This window comes from Typopeltis vanoorti, chromosome 6, assembly GCF_054136105.1.
Source record: "Typopeltis vanoorti isolate ZY-2024b chromosome 6, IOZ_Tvanoo_1.0, whole genome shotgun sequence".
Classification (NCBI taxonomy): domain Eukaryota; kingdom Metazoa; phylum Arthropoda; class Arachnida; order Uropygi; family Thelyphonidae; genus Typopeltis; species Typopeltis vanoorti.
The window spans coordinates 106954279-106975795 of NC_143554.1; the positions used below are offsets into that span (position 1 = coordinate 106954279).

The 21517-nt window shown below is 36.9% G+C and overlaps 1 protein-coding gene across 3 annotated transcripts in view; it reads right to left on the bottom strand.

The window, feature by feature from the left end:
* Positions 1-21517, bottom strand: part of LOC150105778 (H(+)/Cl(-) exchange transporter 4-like) — a 425804-nt gene that overhangs the window by 193294 nt on the left and 210993 nt on the right. For all 3 annotated transcript variants that reach the window (XM_090394346.1, XM_090394347.1, XM_090394345.1), the window contains one exon: positions 359-565. In XM_090394346.1, coding sequence (XP_090250472.1) covers positions 359-565 — 207 coding nt within the window. The remainder of the gene's footprint in view (positions 1-358; positions 566-21517) is intronic.

Here is a 21517-nt window from a genome sequence, read left to right on the forward strand (position 1 = left end):
CTCCAGATTAAGTTGTGTCCTGTTTTGTGCTTCCATAAATGATTATGACCTGCTATGAGAGAAGATAGAATATCATTATGAACATACAGAATCACTTCCTTCATGGAATATAATTAAACATGCAACATATAATAGATGTTCAAGCATACAATGTATGCTTGAACATCCATAATTCTAAAACATTATAAGCTGTTTCAGTTAAAATTAGATAGCAACTACCATCTTATTAAGAAGAACATTTTTAAATGAAATGATTAAACTTATCCTAACTAATCTTCTATCATTTAATACTGGAAAGGTGCCTGTGATAATTTCATTCAAAATGCAAACACAAAAATAATTAATAAATGACACTAACCTCTCTTTTCTTAGCTTCATTCTTGCCATACTTAGGAAATAAATAAGAAAAAATGTTGCCAATACAACAAGCTACATGAACTAAAGGTCCTTCTTTTCCTAGACTAAGTCCTGCTGCTACTGCCAACATCATACACACTGATTTAATAGTTAGAGTCCATTTGCCTAAATATCCACGTATTATAAAACCACTTAGTATGGTCTTAATCTGTTAAAAAAAGTTAAATGAATAAATAAACACACATATTACAACATATACATAATTCGCAATTTTATTATTTCTTTAAATTAACTCTAATATCAATATAATATACTTAGTAAAATAGTAGAGTTAATATTAATGTATGAGACCAAATGATATCTGGCAATAAATTTTTAAATATTCAAATTATATCATTAAAGGTAAAAAGCAGGCGAAGAACTAAATTAAAAAAATAATAATAATAAAGTATATCTTCTAATAAAAAGGATAGTTTGAATTTGCAAACAGCATCTTATTATTATGAACAAAACACATGCATTACATATGGACCATAACTTACTTATCAACCTAGAACAGCCTTTACCATCATTTTGACTCAAACAATATATGAAGTCTGAAACCCCTTTATTTCTAAAAGTACAACAATAATAAATTTAGTTTAATCCTTTATCCAAGTGTAAGTAAACAAAGTTTGCACCTGAAAATATCTTCAGGACTGAGGTAAGGTAGTGCAACACCAGGCAACTCTGAGCACAGGTGGACCAAGCTCTCTCATCACTTCTTTTCTCAGTATCTCCCATAATGCAAAGCACATCTCCTTGCAGACATGTATACTGCTATGCATTAAGGGAAGGGCCACTACCCAGACCGGTTTCAAACTTTATTGAGGTCTCGTCAGTGGAAGGCAGACCCAAACGTGGAGATACTAAGGCAGAAGCAATAGGAGAGGTCATATTGGGAGATACTGAGACAAGGAGTGATGAGAGCTTGGTCCACCTTTGCTCGAAGTTGCCTGGTGTTGCACTACCTTACCTCAGTCATGAAGATTGCAGGCACAAACTTTGTTTGCTTACACTTGGATAAAGGATCAAACTAAATTTATTATAGTCTAACCAAGTGAAAAATAAATTTCCATTTTTCTCTAAATCCAAAGTAATTCAATAATAAGGTGGTACACTGGATTGAGGGCAGCTCGTCCAAGATTTTTTTTCCTTTTATAAGTTTGTCTAACGGAATACTCGTCCAGTAGGACATTTCGTCCCATCTCAATTCATCCAGTCGGATATTTCATCCAATCTCAACTCAACTTGAGGGTACATGGCAGGAATTTGATGATGATAATGACTAGACTCGACCAGTCAGACATTTCGTCCGATCTCAATTTGTCTCATCGATGTCAACTGACTAACCTACTACAAGTTGCTGTGTAACAGATAAAATATAAAAGTTGCTGTGAGCAGATGAATGGGGATTAAAGATAAACGTCGTTAAGGGCTGTCTCGTCCCACTAATGCACCAAACAAGTTGTAGGCTGAGCTTAATGACTGTGGGTAGAAGGAATGGGGATAACAGTGTGAAATATAAAACGAAATATAAAAGTTGAAGATGGATGGGGATTACAAATAAACGTCATTGTGGGTAGGTGAATTGGTATCAGTTCCGTCCGGCTGATATTCCCATTTATCTGCCCACAGGTTGTTTTATCTGTCATCCCCATTCATTTGTTCGCAATCGTGAAGCTTGCCCCACAACAAATTTTGCATTTCATCCCCATCGATCTGCCCACGACAACTTAGACCTACATGCACTCTGATTCGACATGTAAACTGTTCCAACATGACAATAGAAAGAAGTGAATAGAATTAAGTAAAAGCATAGAAGATGAAATTTGTCACTGCAAACAAAAAAGTAGGAAGAATTCTGCAAAACGAACTACATTCAAGACTGGAACATCATCAGATTGTTAATGAACACAACGCTTCCGGATACTACTGATCACTCTTTGAACACATCTCCTCAGTAATTAAACAAACGCACGGCAAATATACTTAGCCAAACATTACTCTAAAGCACAGGAAAACTGCAAAACATCTGCCAACACAATCCAGAACCTATCCTTCTGGAGACATCTTTACACAGGACTTTCCAATGATAGAACTGGAAACAGCAATTAGTCAAACTGACCCTGTTAAATCATCTGGAAATGATCTTTGGACACATGATTAAAACATGGGTAAAATAGCTAAAACTGTGTTCTGAAGATATTTAACACTTTCTCACATGTCGTTAGACAGGAAAGAGTTCCTAACTATCAAATTATTCAAAAAGTAAGCATTTCCTAAAGTTGCAGAAATTTTCCATAAATACATACAAAAAGGTAAGATATTGTCTGCAATGAAATTTGCCAATTTTGACGAGGAGTGACTTCAAGGAAATTATAATCCATAAATTTAATCATCCACTTATCGTTAAAACATAAGAAAACCAATGAACGAAAACTGCTGCGTTAGTAACTATGCCCTACATATTTCTAATTACGTTAATGAACGATCACACATCTATAATTAAAGATTTATTTTCTAATTCTGCTATTAAAATGGTCAAATCGATTCTTAGGCTACCTAGATTTTTACTCGATGAAAAATGCAAGAGTGATTCTGAGCCACTTGTTTTTATTTCTACAAATTTCTACAAGATATGCATGTGATCATTTAATTATAACAAATCAAATAAGAAAACAACATAATTAATTCAGAAATTGATGTGAAACAGTATGTGAAAACAAGATAATGGATTTTGAAATCTGCAGCGTTTCGAGAATTTAGTCTTCCTCATTGACTTCCTCAGCTGGGTTCACCTTCGAACAATAAGCAATTGACTGCAGGTACATGTTTAGTTGTTTTCAGCCTTGTACTGAGGATATTGCTGTAGTAGCGAGAAAATGCGTTCTTGGTTACGTAGGTACAGGCTATTCACAGGAGCCCTGATGTTTTTTTGACCTCCAAGAAGGCGTGTTATATCTTGTTCGTTCTGCCTCTGTTCCTCCTTCAGGGAATCGATGAACCTCCAAAGTTATGGATGGTAAATCACCATCAACTTTTGGAATTTATTATGCCAACCTTCTACAGAATTGTTGGTTCTCTGTGTCCCATTGATGAACAAATCATGGACATTCCATACCTCGGGTGGAAAGGGAGGGTTTGCTTCCCCCTACGCCCTCGAGCTCGACGCCCTCTAATGTAAACACGTTCACCATACTCTATCATTCATTCCAGATCTTCCGAAACACTCTCTGCAATGTAGTCAAATACCTTGAGTACGTCGTCGATCGGCACAAATGGCAAGCCAAACGGCATTGATGCTTCTTCACGTATAGGACTTCCTGCAACTTTATACTGCTGTGACAGACCCAAAGTCCCCATATGTTGCCAAAGAGCCTGAGAAAAGTGAAATAGACTACACTTTGTATTTACATTAGGAAATATCTCCCGTGCAGCATTCATATTTGCAAGCTCAAAATCCATCATAACAGTATGTGGATTCAGAATGATTCCTGCTTGTTTTGCAGTGTTGACAATATGCTGGTATATTGACCAATATGTAGTCTCAGTTTTTGCGGGAGTTAGAGCGTACACCAGAGGCATGACATGCTCTCGAAATATTCCATGCAAAGTAAACAACTGAGGAAATTGTGAGGGCACAGTTTTAAATGTGCCATCGGAGAAGATAATGTCACTCGCTCCAAGTAATCTCAGGTTCTCTGTTGTGACAAAAACAAGAAGACGATCCTCATCCTGTTCACCAGAATCATAAAAAAGAAATCTGTCATGATTTAACGTTTGTTGATATTCTTCCAGTATCTCGACGCCAACCAAACTTGCGGGAGTACGAGGCCTCGCGGTGTTCTGCCATTTATTGACTTGCCTCCGTAAACTATTCCTCTCCAGCAACATAAGTAATACTTCATCTTGATGAACTTATCCTATAACCCTACGCATAACGTGTGAGGGTGGACCATGCATATTGTCTTGCACCCTTCTCTTTAGATTATTTTTAACTTTCCTAACCTCTCCGTCCACGCCTGATTCATGTTGGTGATCGTCTTGCCGTCTTTGTACACCACGATATTGTCTAAACTGGCAGTTGTGATGCACCTAGCATTGCAACTATCACGAACTCGCATCGCCAATACCGTCCAGTCTTATTCTTATTATAAGAGTGAAAATGATAACAATAATTTTGAAGATAAAGCATTGGTTTACCCCTGTCAATCATCACAATTTCCGCCATATTTAGCACTGCCAAATTTTAAGGATAAATTACAAAACCATTTGAACGTCAATTGACTATTATTAATGTTCACAAGTTACTTATAACTCCTTGGACTAACCTCAAACCCAGGTGCTTTCAGAGTATTTTGCCCAATTATTTTCAAGTCAAAATAGAATTGGACGAATAACCTCAAGCCCAGGTGCTTTTAGGGCATTTCGTCCAATTATTTTCAAATTGAAATAGGATTGAACGAATAACCTCAAACCCAGGTGCTTTCAGGGCATTTCGTCCAATTATTTTTGATTGGACAAATAACAGTGGATGAATAAGATTAGATGAAATAGGATTGGACGAAATGTCCTACTGGACGAGAATTATTGGATGAGCTACCCTGAAACTGGTACAACTGTTGGCAACTCCTATAGGGTAAATATGACCTCTCCTATTGCTTCTGCCTTAGTATCTCCACGTTTGGGTCTGCCTCCCACTGACGAGACCTCAACAAGGTTGAAACCAGTCTGGGTAGTGACCCTTCCCTTAATGCATAGCAGTATACATGTCTGCAAGGAGATGTGCTTTGCATTATGGGAGATACTGAGACAAGGAGTGATGAGAGCTTGGTCCAACTTTGCTCGGAGTTGCCTGATGTTGCACTACCTTACCTCAGTCCTGAAGATATTTTCAGGTGCAAACTTTGTTTGCTTACACTTGGATAAAGGATTAAACTAAATTTATTATAGTCTAACCAAGTGAAAAATAAACTTCCAACTAAAAGTACAACATTCTGTATTTTTAGATATTACTGAATATAATAATAATACAGCGCGGTTAGCCTAGTGGCTTTGCGCTTCGCAACCATATGCCTGGGGAAGGAGTGTCCCAGGTTCGATTCCCGTTGTAGACATGAGGAATTTGAGGATCTTCCTCAGGCATAGCCAAGTTAGCCGGTCTTGGGCGCGGTCAGTAGGGTTTTTTCCGCCAGTTTATCTGGCATTTTTCATCCCGCAAACAGGCAAACCGGCCCCGTGAACATACGCCTCTATAGTCAAAAAAATATATACCCCCCCCAGTGGCAGACCAGGCGACGGGTCAGTTGGGAGTAGTACTAACAAGAAGTCGCATCTAAGTAACACGCAGACCTCGCATAGGAAGCGGGAATAACGCGTAGAAGAAGAAGAAGACTGAATATAATAATAATGTGACTTCAAAAGATGAACAACATACATAAAACCTACAACTATTATTAATGCTTCCATATATTGTGCAGTAGACTATTTTTTTCAAGCCAGTAAAAATATATATACCGGCATTACATTTCAATCTTTCCTGATGAAGAACTGTAAAAGCAACAATACATTTTCAAAAAATGATTGTAAGGGGACATATATCCTTTATCTAAATACAGATGGTCATTCAAAAGGTCTCAGAATTGATATTAACAGGAAGCAAAAAATTTTAATCCAAATTTATCAGCCATATATCAGACTAACACAGTTTTTACAAGGAACAGTTGATCAATTATTTGTTTGTAAAAATGTATAAAAAATTCTTCAGTTATAAATTTATTCCACACTTCATAAAACCAAAGCAAACTAACCACTTTCTAATCATGATTTTCTAGCAGATCTGATGTCAAATCTAATTATTACATGCCACCTTAATGAATTCACAGACATCACTGCAGGCCACACCTACACAATGCATCCCATTTTGTATGTAGTAGATCACAGACTATTCACTTCTATATTTTTGGCTTAATAAACTCCAGATGTTCTTTGTTGGTCCTTGTTGAAATCTAAATAGCAGAGCAAAAAATGCATCCCACTTGGCATATAGGAACATTTTGTGAAAACTGGAGAAAAGAGAAAGGCTAATAACAATGATAAGTATCTGATGGATTTCTGCACAGGATATGGGCTAATCATTACTAATGCCATGTTACAACATAAAGAGGTGCACAAGTTCATATGGAAAGGAGATGCAAGAAGTAAGAAAGGCTCATTGACTTATATCATTGTTGATAGCAATATCTTCCTGCTTTTTTTAGTACACAAGAGTGTACAAATGATTTGAAACTGGAAGTGAACAACACTTAGTTTTAAGTAGGATAAAAATGAATACTATATTGAAAAAAAGACTATGTAGAAAAGTTTTAGAAACAATGAAAGTTGAGCAGTATTTACAGATAACTGTAGACTCAACTGTACAAGCATTACTGAAGAAAACATGAAACAGTTTGAAAACAATAACCAAACCTTGGAGTCTTAGTGGCAAACTGTGAGAAAACCATTGATTAATTCAGCTAGGAAGGTGATGCTGGCTGCAAAGATAGATTGGTTGGTTGGTTTATAGTTTATTTGGCACAAAGACAACACAGGACATACTGTGCCATACTAAAGGTTACAACATTAGCATTTAAATTCTTTCTTTTAGGGTTACACGGTGATCAGCACTCATATTTGTAGAGTTAGGGACTCAAAAACACACGTGTTGAACAGATTATTTTATTAATTACAAATAAAATAAAACTTGACGTTTTGACCTCTATATCGAGGTCACCATCGGAAGAATACAACTGTATACAGAACCAAGCTACATGCTCGTGCTTTCTATATCAGTAAACCAAATCAACGTAGTTAATAAATTTTTCTAGCCTGACCTCTAGTGATAGAAAGGAAAAACAAAAATAAATAAAGAAATAAAATTATATAAAAAATAAATAAAAAAAAATATATATATATATACATATATATATATATATATATATATATTAGGATAAAAATTTATTCCCATATATATATATATATATATAAAAAAATTATATATATATATATATTATAAATAGATAAATGCAACTACAATAAACTGTTAGAGTCCTCATGTATTAATATTCTGGATAGTTACAAAATGATTTCTTTCAGTTGTTATTGAATGTTCTAAACACTTCACCAGGTCACCAGGTTGTCTTCTTGTAGTGGGAATTTTTCTAATGCTAGTTTAGGATGTTATACAGGTTGTAGATGGGTCCTCCACATTCTTGAAATGGTGAGGCCATCATTTTTGTTGAGATTTGGGTTGTGTTTGAGCATTTCACAAGACTCTTTAAATTTTCTCTCAAACCAGGTTTTGGTGCGGTGTAGGGACTTGGTATTTTTCCAGTCAATTCTATGGTAAGTTTGGAGCGCATGGTCAGAAAGGCCTGTTTTACCAAAGTGGAGGTATTTAATGTGTCGTTTGTGTTCGTCTTGTCTGATTGGGATAGTTCGCCCTGTTTCTCCTATGTATGGTATGTTACATGTGCAGTATATTTTGTATACCCCTGGGTGTGCTAGGTGTGGAAGAGGATCTTTAGAGGAACTGAGTAGGTGTCTTAGCTTATTTGGGGGTTTAAAGGTGGTTTTAATGTTGTATTTGCGAAGTGTTCTGTCAATTTTTTCAGAAATGCCTCTAACATAAGGAATGGCAATGGCATTCTTGAAATCTTTTTTGTTCTTACTGGTATCTTTATGGAGGATCTTGTGAATAGTTTTTTTATTGTATCCATTTTTGATAAATGTTTGGTTAACTATCCAGAATATTAATACATGAGGACTCTAACAGTTTATTGTAGTTGCATTTATCTATTTATAATATATATATATATATATAACAGAATGATCATTGATTCGGTTAACATACATAGTTTTATGAAAAAAATTGAATGACTAGAACTGAGATTTAATTAAAAAGGTTTTAATATAAACACACTACTAGTTTCGGCCTGTAACAGCCTTCTTCAGGTGACATTATAAAAGAAAAAACACTAAACATTGAGGGTTAAAAGACTATGAACAACATAGACAGTCTTTATACATAATTAGCATTAAAACGTTGTAGTTGTATTTGAAGCTGTTCTTTCATTTGTTGCATTGTTGGGAGAGTGCGTGCTTGCTGCATCACGTGAACGCCAGTACATGATTACAGCTGAATGACTATCCGGGAGGTTGTAGCTTAATATTAATATATATATATATATATACACATATATATATATTTTTTTATATATAATTTTATTTCTTTCTTTCTTTATTTTTGTTTTTCCTTTCTATCACTAGAGGTCAGGCTAGAAAAAAGATTTATTAACTACGTAGATTTGGTTTACTGATATAGAAAGCATGAGCATGTAGCTTGGTTCTGTATACAGTTGTATTCTTCTGATGATGACCTCGATATAGAGGTCGAAACGTCAAGTTTTATTTTATTTGTAATTAATAAAATAATCTGTTCAACAAGTGTGTTTTTGAGTCCCTAAATCTACAAATATGAGTGCTGATCACCATGTAATCCTAAAAAAAAGAATCATCATAATCCATAGAGATGTGACCCACAAGCAGTGCAGCCTCTACGGTAAGCTGAAGATACGTATTTCTTTATTAACGAATCGACTAGCCTTTTTGAAAAGATGTAGAGACAGCAACATAATTCCTAACTGCATTAAACTAAAGAAGAAGTTTAAATCAACCAAAGCGCTCCGTATTTATGCCCGTTTGGAAAAAGCCTTGTTACGAGAACAAATCCACGAGGCACGTAAAAATCTAGCATCCACCCAAAACAAAGTTCTACAACTTAAATTTGAATTATCTGACTACGTTATTCCAGAAATTTGGGAGATTCTAGATAGAATCACTGACGACTCGGCCAAGCACTCACTACTGAAAAATAAAGAAAAACTAATAATGAAATTTCGAGCCCTACAACAACAGAAAAGCACAAGATCATCAAGACGCCATTACGAAAGGAACAGCCAACCACAAACCGACTTCATAAGGAGAAACCAATCGCCCACAAACAATGTTAGGAGCCACCAACCACCATCGGATCAATGCTCAATTATCAACCTATCAAACCACATTCTCACCGAAGGTGAACTCTCGCTGCTAAAGAAAGAGTTGAACTACGCCATTGCTCCGAGGTCAGTAAACAAGCTTGATATCGTGTATCATATCGAGAGAGGTTTACGAACCCTTCCCACCATTCTGGCTAATAAAATACGAATGGAAACATCGTGTATACTAAATTCTAACAAAAAACTAAACACCAACATAAACAAAATCGAAAATCTAGCCCTTAAATCCTTAAAAAATAACCAGGATATTATAATAACGAAAGTCGATAAAGGCAATTCCACCGTCCTGTTAGACCGTACGACATACATTGAAAAAATGAACCAGTTAATATCGGACCATAACACCTACCAAAAGGTTAACTACAACCCCACAAAACGTAACAAAAAGAAAACAACTGAATTAATCAAATCCGTCCACACATGGCCCGAAGAAACGACAAAAAAATTAATACCTCAGTATGCCCGTGCGCCCAGAATTTATGGCTTGCCAAAAATACACATACCTGGCACACCACTTCGCCCGATCGTTGAAGGAATTGACAGCCCAAATTATCTCTTAGCAAAAAAATTAGCTGCCACACTCAAGGAATTGGTAGGTCAGTCCCCTTCCTACATAAAAAATACACAACATTTCATCAGTAAAATCAAAAACATTACACTCACCGACCAAGATTTATTAGTCAGCTTTGACATAACTTCCCTTTTCACCAATGTCCCAATCAATGACATGATCTTGCTACTACAGAACATATTTCCACATGACATCACGGCCCTTTTTGCCCACGTACTCCGTTCCGGATATTTCGTATGGGAAAACAATTTTTACCTTCAAAAAGAAGGTACAGCCATGGGCTCACCACTTTCTCCCCCAATAGCTAACTTTTATATGGAAGACTTTGAGCAACATGCTCTAGAGACAGCATGTCTAAAGCCCAAAATTTGGCTCAGATATGTCGACGATATTTTCGCCATTTGGCCCCACGGCCGCGAAGCTCTAAATACATTCCTTAGCCACCTAAACAAACAACACGAACGTATCCAATTCACCATTGAAATGGAAGAAAACGACTCTCTTCCTTTCCTAGACACACTTGTCACACGTCTTCCCTCTGGCTGTCTCTACTTCTCAGTTTACCACAAACCTACACACACAGGCCAATACATACACAAAAATTAGGTGTCATAAGCACCCTTAAACACAGAGCCTTAACTATTTGTTCGAATGAACAGGCTCTAAACCAAGAATACAAAATCATCAACCAAACATTTATCAAAAATGGATACAATAAAAAAACTATTCACAAGATCCTCCATAAAGATACCAGTAAGAACAAAAAAGATTTCAAGAATGCCATTGCCATTCCTTATGTTAGAGGCATTTCTGAAAAAATTGACAGAACACTTTGCAAATACAACATTAAAACCACCTTTAAACCCCCAAATAAGCTAAGACACCTACTCAGTTCCTCTAAAGATCCTCTTCCACACCAAGCACACCCAGGGGTATACAAAATACACTGCACACGTAACACATACCATACATAGGGGAAACAGGGCGAACTATCCCAATCAGACAAGACGAACACAAACGACACATTAAATACCTCCACTTCGGTAAAACAGGCCTTTCTGACCATGCACTCCAAACATACCATAGAATTGACTGGAAAAATACCACGTCCCTACACCGCACCAAAACCTGGTTTGAGAGAAAATTTAAAGAGTCTTGTGAAATGCTCAAACACAACCCAAATCTCAACAAAAATGATGGCCTCACCATTTCAAGAATGTGGAGGACCCATCTACAACCTGTATAACATCCTAAACTAGCATTAGAAAAATTCCCACTACAAGAAGACAACCTACCTGGTGAAGTGTTTAGAACATTCAATAACAACTGAAAGAAATCATTTTGTAACTATCCAGAATATTAATACATGAGGACTCTAACAGTTTATTGTAGTTGCATTTATCTATTTATAATATATATATATATATATATATATATATATTTTTTTTTTTTTTTTTTTTTTTTTAATATAATTTTATTTCTTTCTTTATTTATTTTTGTTTTTCCTTTCTATCACTAGAGGTCAGGCTAGAAAAAAGATTTATTAACTACGTAGATTTGGTTTACTGATATAGAAAGCATGAGCATGTAGCTTGGTTCTGTATACAGTTGTATTCTTCTGATGATGACCTCGATATAGAGGTCAAAATGTCAAGTTTTATTTTATTTGTAATTAATAAAATAATCTGTTCAACATGTGTGTTTTTGAGTCCCTAAATCTATAAATATGAGATTAGCATTTAAAGAAAACTGTAAACAATGTCTGGACAAGAATCTAGTTCCACAAAGCAGCATCTATAGATAAACAGAACTGCTGCAGAGGGCACAGCAACACACAAGGTCAGAGGTTATTACAGTAGTGCAAAAATAGTTAACAATATAAGTTAATACACAAAATACGAAACACTAAGCCAAGGAATGCAGTATCTACATATATGTAAAATTATAATAGATACTTTTACAGCAGTACAAAAATAGACAAAAAGGGATTATTATACAATATGCAGATGAAAAATAAATTTAGCAATGTAGTATAAACAGAATTACTAGAAGGTACATAAATAGACAAGGTGTCCTACAGCACTACATGATTATTCAAAAAATAAAGTAGTAAATAAGATGCATACACAACATTTATGTTAAGCAATGCAGTATCTACATATAAACAAAATTATTGCAGAGGTTTCAGCAGTACATAAATAGATAACAGTACAGGTTAACATATGTATATACAAAACAAGTCAAGGAAAGCAGTATCTACATATAGTAAGATTACAACAAACATTATTATACTAATACTTAAAGAGTCAGAAAGGAACTATTACACAGCATATATGCATAAAATTTAAGTTTAGCATTATGGTATTTACATATTAAGAAAATTACAGCAGGGTGACACAAATATACAAGATCAAGGCCTATAATAATACATAATTGGTCAGATTTAACCTAATGAATAATATGTATGTATAAAAGTTAAGTTAAGCAAAACAGTATTTACATATAAACAAATTTATAGTCAAATGTGTTTGTACAAATTAATTCTTTCTAAAAAATTAAAAATATCATGCAATTTGCCTGAGTCTGCTAGCATTTCCCTCAGTGTATATGGCTTGGTCAGACAGGTGAAAATTTCATTCCTCTCTCGTGTAAATTTTTGACAATCTACCAGAATATGATAAATAGTGAGATGTGTGTTGCATTTTTCACATATGGAAGGGTCATCAGCTCTCAGTAAATGAGAATGCGTAAGGTGGCTGTGACCTATGTGGAGCCTAGCAAGAACAACCTCCTCCCTTCTCCTTGTACGTTGACTAGAATGCTAGTTTAATTTCAGCTTTAATGTTATATAATTTGTTTGTTAATGTTTCTTGCCATGTTGAGCAATTAGCTTTGATCTCATAAGCTGTCTGTAGTCTGTATATGGAACTGTCAAACAATATGTGGAGAAGGTATGAGTTGATTTAGCAGCTGCATCTGCAGCCTCATTTCCTTTAATTCTGATCTGGCTGGGAATCCAGCAGAACTGAACATCAAAATTAAGGATTTTAATTTTGTGAAACAGGTGTAGCACCTCATAATGTACTGGATATGGATTATACATAGGAGAGGAGATGGCCTGTAAAGAGCTCAATGAGTCTGTATAAATTATACACTTTTGGTAGCAGTTTTCTTATATATGCACAAGTGCAAGCTGAATGGCATGTAACTCTGCTGTATAATTACTGCAGTCTGGTGGGATCTGATTTGAGATAATAATGTCAGGAAACACAGCAGCACAGCCAACAGAGGTATTAGTTAAAGAGCCAAGAGGCTATTTTTTTCCAGCAGCGTAAATTAAGTTAAGGGGATAATAATAAATCCCTCATTATTTTATTATTTCTTGAACCATCGGTATAGATGGGTAAGAAATCAGCATGTGCTGCTCTGTGTGTGCATTAAACAATTGTAGGTAAATGGATGATGGAGTATAAGATTTCTGTAGCTGACAAAGTGAGAGGTTGCAGGATGGTGTGCAAACCTGCCATGGAGGAATGCTGTTTAGTGTAGCTAATGTTGTCAACATTTATACTAACAGCTTGCACAATTTCTTTAACATGCATACCAAAAGGATGTATAGCAGTTTGATGTGTGTGTGATATTGAGCTTCCCAATGCAGAGAAAAGATACTATTCCATGTAGGGAGGTCTGGGAGAGATTTTATTTTTAGGGCGTAATTAAGAAATAACTGTTTCTGTCGAAGTGATAGAGTCGGTTCATTTGCTTCAATATAGGGACCTTGAATGGGTGATGTGCAAAAGGCACCAGTAGCTATACCCTGATGATGGATGGAATTCAACCATCATAGGTTACTCTGTCTTGCAGAACCATAGACTTGGGACCCATAATCCAGCTTTGATCATATAAGTGCACGATAAAGATGGAGCAATGAAGCTCGATCAGCACCCCACTCAGTAGAGGATAGAGTGCGAAGGAGGTTCAAAGTTCTTTTGCACTTTTCTCTTAGTTGATGAATGTGTGCTAGAAATGTAAGTTTTCTATCAAAGATGAGTCCCAAGAACTTGGTTTCTGTATCTACTGGAATAACAGCATGTCCCATTCTTAGTTCAGGATCCGGGTGATGAGTGTGTTTTTGAGAGAAGTGTACACAGACACTTTTTTCTGTTGAAAACCTAAATCCATTATTAAGAGCCCACAGAGAGACATGATCAATTGCTTACTGAAGTTGTCTTTCAATTACCCGTTACGTACATGAGTACACAGTAAATTGTGAAGTCATCAACATATAGAGCATTGTTTACAGTGGGAGGAAGCTGTTCAAGATTGAGTTAATTTTAATAGCAAAAAGGGTCACACTTAAGACAGAGCCTTGGGGAACACCTTGTTCTTGATGATATGGTCGAGATAGTGTATTTCCCACTTTGACTTGGAAAGTTCGCCTGGACAGAAAGTTTTTAATAAATATAGGGAGATGTCCTTTGAGATCTAGGTTATAGAGGTCTATTAATATGCCATATCTCCAGGCTGTGTCATAAGCTTTTTCCATGTCAAAAAAAACTGAGACAAGATGTTCTCGCTTCAGAAATGCATCTCTTATACAAGTTTCTAAAAGGATCAAATGGTCTAAAGTTGATCGATGTCTATGGAAACCACATTGTGTACTGGAGAGAAGACCATTGCTTTCTAAATACCAGAGAAGTCTGGCATTAACCATTTTCTCTAGTATCTTACAAAGACAGCTGGTCAGAGCAATGGGTCAATAATTATTTGATTGTGTTGGATCTTTTCCTGGTTTTGGGATAGCAATGACAATTGACTTATGCCAAGAATTTGGAAAATCTTCCTCTGCAAGTATTCTATTGTATAATAAGAGAAGAAGTCCATAGAGGATGATGGTAGATGTTTTATCATTTCATAATGGGTGTTATCAGGCCCTACTGCACTAGGGTGAGATTGTATAAGAGCTCTTTTTAGTTCTTCCTTAACAAATGGCTGAAGAATGTTGGTAGAAAAATTAAGCCTTTGTTTCTCTTGCTGCTCTTTCAGTAATAAATATTCAGGAGAATATGAAGCTGTTGCTGAGATTCTAGCAAAAGTTTCTCCCAACATATCTGCAATAGCTTTGGGATCAGCATTTGGACTGGTCATTTGATTAATTGATGTAGTAAATTGGATCCATGATTGTTTTTGACTCTGACGTCTTACATAACTTGCTTTGGCTCGAGCACTCTTGAAAGCTATTAAGTTTGATGTGGTGGGATATCTACGAAATATGCCCCAAGCTCTGTGTTCATCTTTTTTGGCTGTCTGACATTCTGGGTTCCACCAAGGCTTTGGATAGATTGGAAACTGAGATGATGTTTTTGGGATGGAGGCTGTTGCTGCCTGGACAATGCATATATAATAGGTGTTGATTGATGGCATCAGCATTAAACTTTGCAAGATGAGAGAAAGTGTTCCAGTCAGCCTGGTCAATTTTCCATAGAGGTATCCATGTGGGTGAACATGGTTCCCGTGAAGACATTGTGCAGAGAACAAGAAAATGATCACTTCCATATATGTTCTCTTCATCATCCCACACGAGTAGTGGAAGAATGGAAGGGGAGCAGATTGTAAGATCAATTGCAGAATATGAATAGGTAGGCATATGGAAGAAAGTATTGAGTTTATTATTTAAAAGGGAGAGGTTATTATTATTAAGAATTCTTTCAATGATTCGACCTTGTCCATTAGTGTTGGCACTACCCCATAGAGTATTGTGACCATTAAAGTCACCCATCAAAAGTATGGGTTCAGGCAGTTGCGAGATAAGGTTATCAAGATCAATTTCATTTAACTCAGCATTTGGTGGTAAATAAATTGAACATACTGTAATAAGAAATCCCACGGAGAAGTGAATTACTACTGATTCCAGAGAAGTATTAAGTTGAACCTGATGGAAAGGAATATGACTGCCCACTAGGATAGCTACTCCTCCATGAGCAGGACCACCTCCAGTTCTGTCCTCACGTACAATATAGTGAAATTCCTAAAGGTACGGTCCTCATTGAGTCTTAAGTACGTTTCCTGTAGACAGAAACAGAAAAGTTTGTGTTTCTGCAACAATATCTTGGTATCGTCAATATTCTGGCAAATCCCACGATAGTTCCATTGTAAAAATTTTCCTATTGTCTTGATTTTACTGACTTGTCTGGTTTTCGGGAGGTTGAGGGCTTACCTTTGTCAGATTTATATTTATCCATTGTTTTAGGGAAGTATGGACGGCCAGTGTCCATCTCTTCCTCTGGTGGAGTGTTCAAAACATCAAATGTGTTAGGATCAGTTGGTAGGTTTAGTTTGTTTCAGTGGGTACCAAGGTATCCGTTTTTTCTGTGTGAGAGTATCTGGTGGTTTATCTTTGAGTGATATCTCTGCCATAATTTATTTGACAGGTGAGTTTTCATCGAATGGGACCATTTTTGAAGTTGTCTCTGGAATAAGGCCATAGGTCTTGTGATTAATGTGTTCAACAGAGAAACACTTATGTTTATAAAATTCAGGTACGGTGAAATTATCAGATGGTGGAATAGATATACATGTTTAAGTTGCTGTTAGCACTTTTTTTAATTGTTACTTTTTCAGCATAAGAGGATCGTAGAACAGGTGTAATGGTGGCCAGCTTTCGTTTTGCATCCTGATATGTTATGTTTTGTTCTGTTTTAATTTTTTGTATCTCTTTTTCATCTTTCCATTTCTGACATGCATGAGAGTAAGCTGGATGATCTCCCTGACGACACATTTAGTTTTTTTTTTTCACAGGAAGATTTATTATCATGTTCTTTACTACCACATCGGGCATAGGTAGTAGAACCAAGACAGGCAGTTTGGGCATGTACATATCTTTGACATTTAAAGCATCTCAGCAGGTTAGGGATGTACATTCTAACAGAACAGCTGAGATACCCTGCTTTTACAGATGTCGGAGGCCTAGGCATATCAAAAGTAAGGATGATGTTCTTGATTGAGACCAGGCGATTATCCCTACGTATCAGGATGGGTCTCACACCAGTCACTCCTTGATCTTTAAGCTCTGAACATATCTCCTCATCAGGAACATCAAGGAGATCCCATTCTGATATCACTCCTCTACTGGAATTAAGTGTTCTGTGAGGTGTTACTGCAATTTGTATTCCACCCATTGTCGTTGCTCTCAGTAGTTTCTCGGAATGTTGTTTACACATTGTTTCCATGAGGATATCACCAGAACGCAATTATAAATGCCAATATCTTTTGTTTCTTGTGTCTGTTTCCATATGCTGTATCTACTCTTATGTCATTGTATTTTCTTATATATTTTAGTTATCTCCTTTTATAAAATTTTCCTTTCAATAAGACCTAGCCCCTCTAATTACAACAAACTTTGACTCTCAACTCATTTCTTGTGCACTCACTCTCAGAGGGAAAGCTAATCTGTGTCATAGGTCGATTTCTAAAACTTTATCACGTTTTCATTCTAACTACTAAAGGTTAGTCCTTAATTAAGAATGAATCCTTTGAAATCTCTATCTGGGGCAGCCTCCTTTTCAGATATTGACAAATTTATTTTTTAAAGCTGCGCCAGCCAATATCCTAGGAGAGAAGGGACTCTTATTTAGAGAGACCTTCCCAGAGCTTTATGCTCATACTCATTAAACAAACACTCAACTACGGCTATGTAAAACTCAGCTTGCAGTCGTGACCTCTAATCTAACACAATATACTTTCTATTCCCTCCCGCTTAGGTTCGAGTTTATGAGTGGTAGTTTGATTTCATATTCAGTCAAGGCTCAGGTATAAGAAACAAAACATGTTTATTGTTTTGTTTCTTATACCTGAGACCTTAAACATTTACAATTATAAAATATCACACACACTCAATTAATTCAATATCATACTAAATCAAACTAGGAGAAACAAGTAAACCTTATGGCATATGAGTAATAACACTTTCCTTTAAGTTAAACATAAATACATATAATATAAATACTATGAACTTCTAATCAATTCTGTCTACAATGTTAGTCTTACACATTAAAATTTGTCACACTCATCTATAAACGTTTCCAGACAACTTGTCTAATGGAAACCTGCCAATATAAGATTAAGATAATCACTTAAAGTTCTCTAATAATCTGTCCACATTAGACCAATACATAACGATTTTCTTTCTTCTCTAACATAATTGAGAAGTAGATAACAAAGTTCTGTACTTTACCATTTCTTGGCCAGAATACCTGGTCCATTAGATCCGTTCACCTTTGTTAAACTCGGCTCGGTACTTCCATTGGATCATGTCCACGTGGAGGGTCATGGTAGTCGTCTGATTAGGCTTTACTCTGCACCCGGCCTAGTGTCTCCATCTATCTGGATCTACTGCCGATCATTCTCGTCTGATCTGCCAGTTGCAAGGAAACTCTCTGCTGCTTCCTTCCGATGGGACACCGAGCGAAAGCTCGAAACTATAGATGCCGACATCTCACGTTTGGCACCATTCGGAATCTATCAAGCATCCAAAGGGCTCAGTGTCCGACATCGACGTACCACCTTGAATCGATCAGGAACAAGCAAGTTCAAAGGAGACAAGAAAAAAAAGGCTCGAGAAACGGCACGAATCCTCTTTCATTCTCTCTTCCTTGCACCCTCTTTTCCGCTGTTCTTTTTCACACGGCACTTGTCCTCAGTGACCCTTGGTTGATCTGTTATGCTCCTTCTCCTCTTGGAGCACTCTATTCCAGGAAAGCGAGCTAGAGTTGCCTTCTATGTAAGCCCTTGCTTCAAGCCTTATGCTCAAGCAGGACGGCTCACACACGACCTTTGTACTATTGTTTACAACCTTACTTAGCCATTCACTGTATACAGAATGCCTTAATATAACTATAATTAACACACATCCTCCACATGATTTTTGGATAGACAACAATCGATCAGGAACAAGCAAGTTCAAAGGAGACAAGAAAAAAAAGGCTCGAGAAACGGCACGAATCCTCTTTCATTCTCTCTTCCTTGCACCCTCTTTTCCGCTGTCCTTTTTCACACGGCACTTGTCCTCAGTGACCATTGGTCGATCTGTTATGCTCCTTCTCCTCTTCGAGCGCCCTATTCCAGGAAAGCGAGCTAGAGTTGCCTTCTGCGTAAGCCCTTGCTTCAAGCCTTATGCTCAAACAGGACGGCTCACACGCGACCTTTGTACTATTGTTTACAACCTTACTTAGCCATTCACTGTATACAGAATGCCTTAATATAACTATAATTAACACAAAAATCCTCTACATGATTTTTGGATAGACAACAATCGATCAGGAACAAGCAAGTTCAAAGGAGACAAGAAAAAAAGGCTCGAGAAACGGCACAAATCCCCTTTCATTCTCTCTTCCTTGCACCCTCTTTTCCGCTGTCCTTTTTCACACGGCACTTGTCCTCAGTGACCATTGGTCGATCTGTTATGCTCCTTCTCCTCTTCGAGCGCTCTATTCCAGGAAAGTGGGCTAGAGTTGCCTTCTGTGTAAGCCCTTGCTTCAAGCCTTATGCTCAAGCAGGACGGCTCGCACGTGACCTTTGTACTATTGTTTACAACCTTACTTAGCCATTCACTGTATACAGAATGCCTTAATATAACTATAATTAACACACAAATCCTCTACATGATTTTTGGATAGACAACAGTGAATCTTATAAATCTACATAAAGAGATACATTTATTCTTACATACAGTAAATAATTTCTTTATCTTCTGCTGGAGTACAAGTTTCTCTTTCAGCTGTTATATTAAACTTGTTAAATCCTGAATGAATAGTTTCTTTATAAAGTTCTTCATTCAGGATCTAACACTATGGTATCAGTACTTGGTTGGGACTTTATTAGGGTGTCCCTGAAACATTTGAGGATGAAGGATTCATATTTAAGGAGATTTTAGTTCGGTGCCAGAGCTCCCCACCACACATGGATGCCCACTACCCGGCAAGCAAAGACTGCGCTCAGGAGTGGTATGCCAGGGCTATCCTGGACGCTATACCGGCACTGCAGCAGGTCTAGATTCCCAACCCCGGACCATGGGGGGGGGGGGGGGATTTACTGCAACACCATTGACCCTTGCAGGCAAGCCCACTAGCTGATTGATCCTGGCTGGGTCATCCAGGACCACCCATCTTGCCAAAGCAGGGCCCAAAGTAGTGCAAGACTACCAGGATCCCACCCTTTCCGGATGTCCACGGGTCGCACCGCAAAAGCAAACATGGCGGCAGGGCATTGGATCCCAGTGATGGTGGTCTAGAAAAAGGATAGTGAAAAAGACTCAGGAGAAGTAGAGCAAAGAATACGGGAATAAAAGCAAAGAAAAAGAGGAAGCATGAAAAGGGCCAGTACCAATTACTGGGAGGTCCCCCTCCCACCACGAGCAGGTGCCCCAGGGGGCAAAGATAGAAAAATAACACCATGGTGGACACAAGTAGTTAAAGAAGCAGTTCTGAAAAAGAAGAAAGCATACCAAAAGCTCCTGACAAATAAATTGGCAGGAGACCTAAAATAATACAGAGAAAAACGTACAAGAGCTAAGCTATGTGTAAAAATAGTCAAACAAAAATCATAGTAAGAAGATAAATATCAGGAAGGTAGTAAAATGTTCTCAAGGCTAGTGAAAAGCTTAAAAATTCAGGAAAGAGTGTGGCAAAAGGAATCAAAGATGATAAAGAGGACATGAAAACTGAAAATAAATCCTAGATGTCTGGAGTAATTACCGTATTTGCCAGCCTATAAGACACACTCACTTTTTTTGTACACATTTTTTAGGAAAAAAACTTTATCACTGAATATCATAATGAATTTACAGTATTTCAAATATAAAGTAATAAGTAGGTCTACTTTCAACAAATACCTAATCTATCTAGGAAAGAGTACCACCTTTTAATCTTCTTCGTCAAAACCCAGAAATTCATCTCCAGAGCTAAATGAAGAGACACTTGAAACCTCTTCAAAATCAGAATCTGAGTCCTCATACAACAAATTGTCCTCTGTACCATCCAGTGCATTACTAATGCCACACTTCTTACATGATTTAACCACTGTCTCAGTTTTCACAGCATCCCATGAAGCTTTGACCCACTCACAAACTTGCAAAATGCTAGGCCTCTTCCTACTTCCTCATGGCATAACCTCAAAATCTGAAGACTGCATCCAGCTGTTCCACTTCTCCTTCATAAATCCCTTAAATGATTTATTAATACAGACATCTAAAGGTTGAAGTTGACTAGTTAGACCTCCTGGAATTACAGCTGAGTTTTCAATTCCTTGAGTTTATTTTTAACATCTTCTGTTCTGTGAGAACGAAACTGATCCCATACTAGCAGGGAAGGCATTACTCTCTTTTGTTCAAAGAGAGTAATGCTAAATTCTTTTAAATTCTTTATCTAAAATGGGAGTATCTTATCCTTATCAG